Below are 1,066 nucleotides of genomic sequence, written 5' to 3'. Positions count from 1 at the left end.
AGCAAGCAGTAACTATATCACGATGGAAGATGAACCCGCTGATCCTAATAAAAGGCCTTCTGTCTTTGATCAACTTGGAGAACCAACTACAAGAACTTCTGTATTTGAGAGGTTGGGCCATTGAAAAGGAAGAAGAACAAGTCCCAAAGAAATTATGAAAAAATTAGAAGACCTTTGCCATCTAGAGTCCAAAGCATCTCCAAAGAGTGTCAAAAATTGATCCCTTCTAGAATGAGGCGACAATCAGAACTTTTGATTTCATGTGGAGAGGTACTCAAAGTGAAGACTCGCACAGTGGTCCACACTAGACAGCGTGACGAAGATGAAGAAAGTGTAGGATCTTCATATCACATTATTGCGAATGAGGAGCAATACACTTCATTTCTAAGGAAGGTCGACGAAAATTTGGGAGATGCCTCTTGGTGTGGCCATATTTCTTTTAATGATGCTGATCCCCGAGAAGACGAAGATGTTGAGGACGCTCCTCCAGAACTAGAAGAAGGAATTAAAATGACAGTTGATTCATTGAAAGAAGTCAACCGTGGCACTACAGAAGACTCCAGGTCCACCTATGTAAGTGCCCTACTAACCACAGATGAAGAAAGCACTTATGTTGATCTACTTAAAGAATATAGAGATGTCTTTTCTTTGGAGCTACAAAGAGATGCCTGGTTTAGATCCTAAAGTAGCAGTTCATCATCTCGCGGTCCAGAAAGGAGCTCGTCCTGTTAAGCAAGCCCAAAGACGCTTCAGGCCAGAATTGATCCCATCAATCAAAGCCGAGGTCAATAAACTCATCGGAGCCGGTTTCATTCGGGAGGTTAAATATCCTCCATGGATTTCAAGCATTGTTCCTGTGAAGAAGAAGAAGAATGGACAAATTCGAGTTTGTGTCAATTATAGAGACCTCAATAATGTATGCCCTAAAGACGAATTTCTGCTCCCCATCCCGGAGCTTATGATCGATGCCACCACCGAATTTGAGGCGATGTCTTTCATGGATGGATCATCCGGCTACAATCAAACACGTATGGCACCGAAAGATGAAGAGCTTACTGCATTTTGA

At 42.4% G+C, this 1,066-nt stretch overlaps 1 protein-coding gene across 1 annotated transcript; it reads left to right on the top strand.

Annotated features, from left to right (window-relative positions):
* The first annotated feature begins 231 nt into the window (after positions 1-231).
* On the top strand, positions 232-1,066 carry LOC109214618. The gene is made up of 2 exons (XM_019378555.1): positions 232-573; positions 629-1,066. The coding sequence occupies exons 1-2, from the start codon at positions 232-234 to the stop codon at positions 1,064-1,066; spliced, it is 780 nt and encodes a 259-aa protein (XP_019234100.1).

Source organism: Nicotiana attenuata, unplaced genomic scaffold (assembly GCF_001879085.1).
Source record: "Nicotiana attenuata strain UT unplaced genomic scaffold, NIATTr2, whole genome shotgun sequence".
NCBI classification, from domain to species: Eukaryota; Viridiplantae; Streptophyta; class Magnoliopsida; order Solanales; family Solanaceae; genus Nicotiana; species Nicotiana attenuata.
This window is presented reverse-complemented; position numbering and strand designations above follow the sequence as displayed.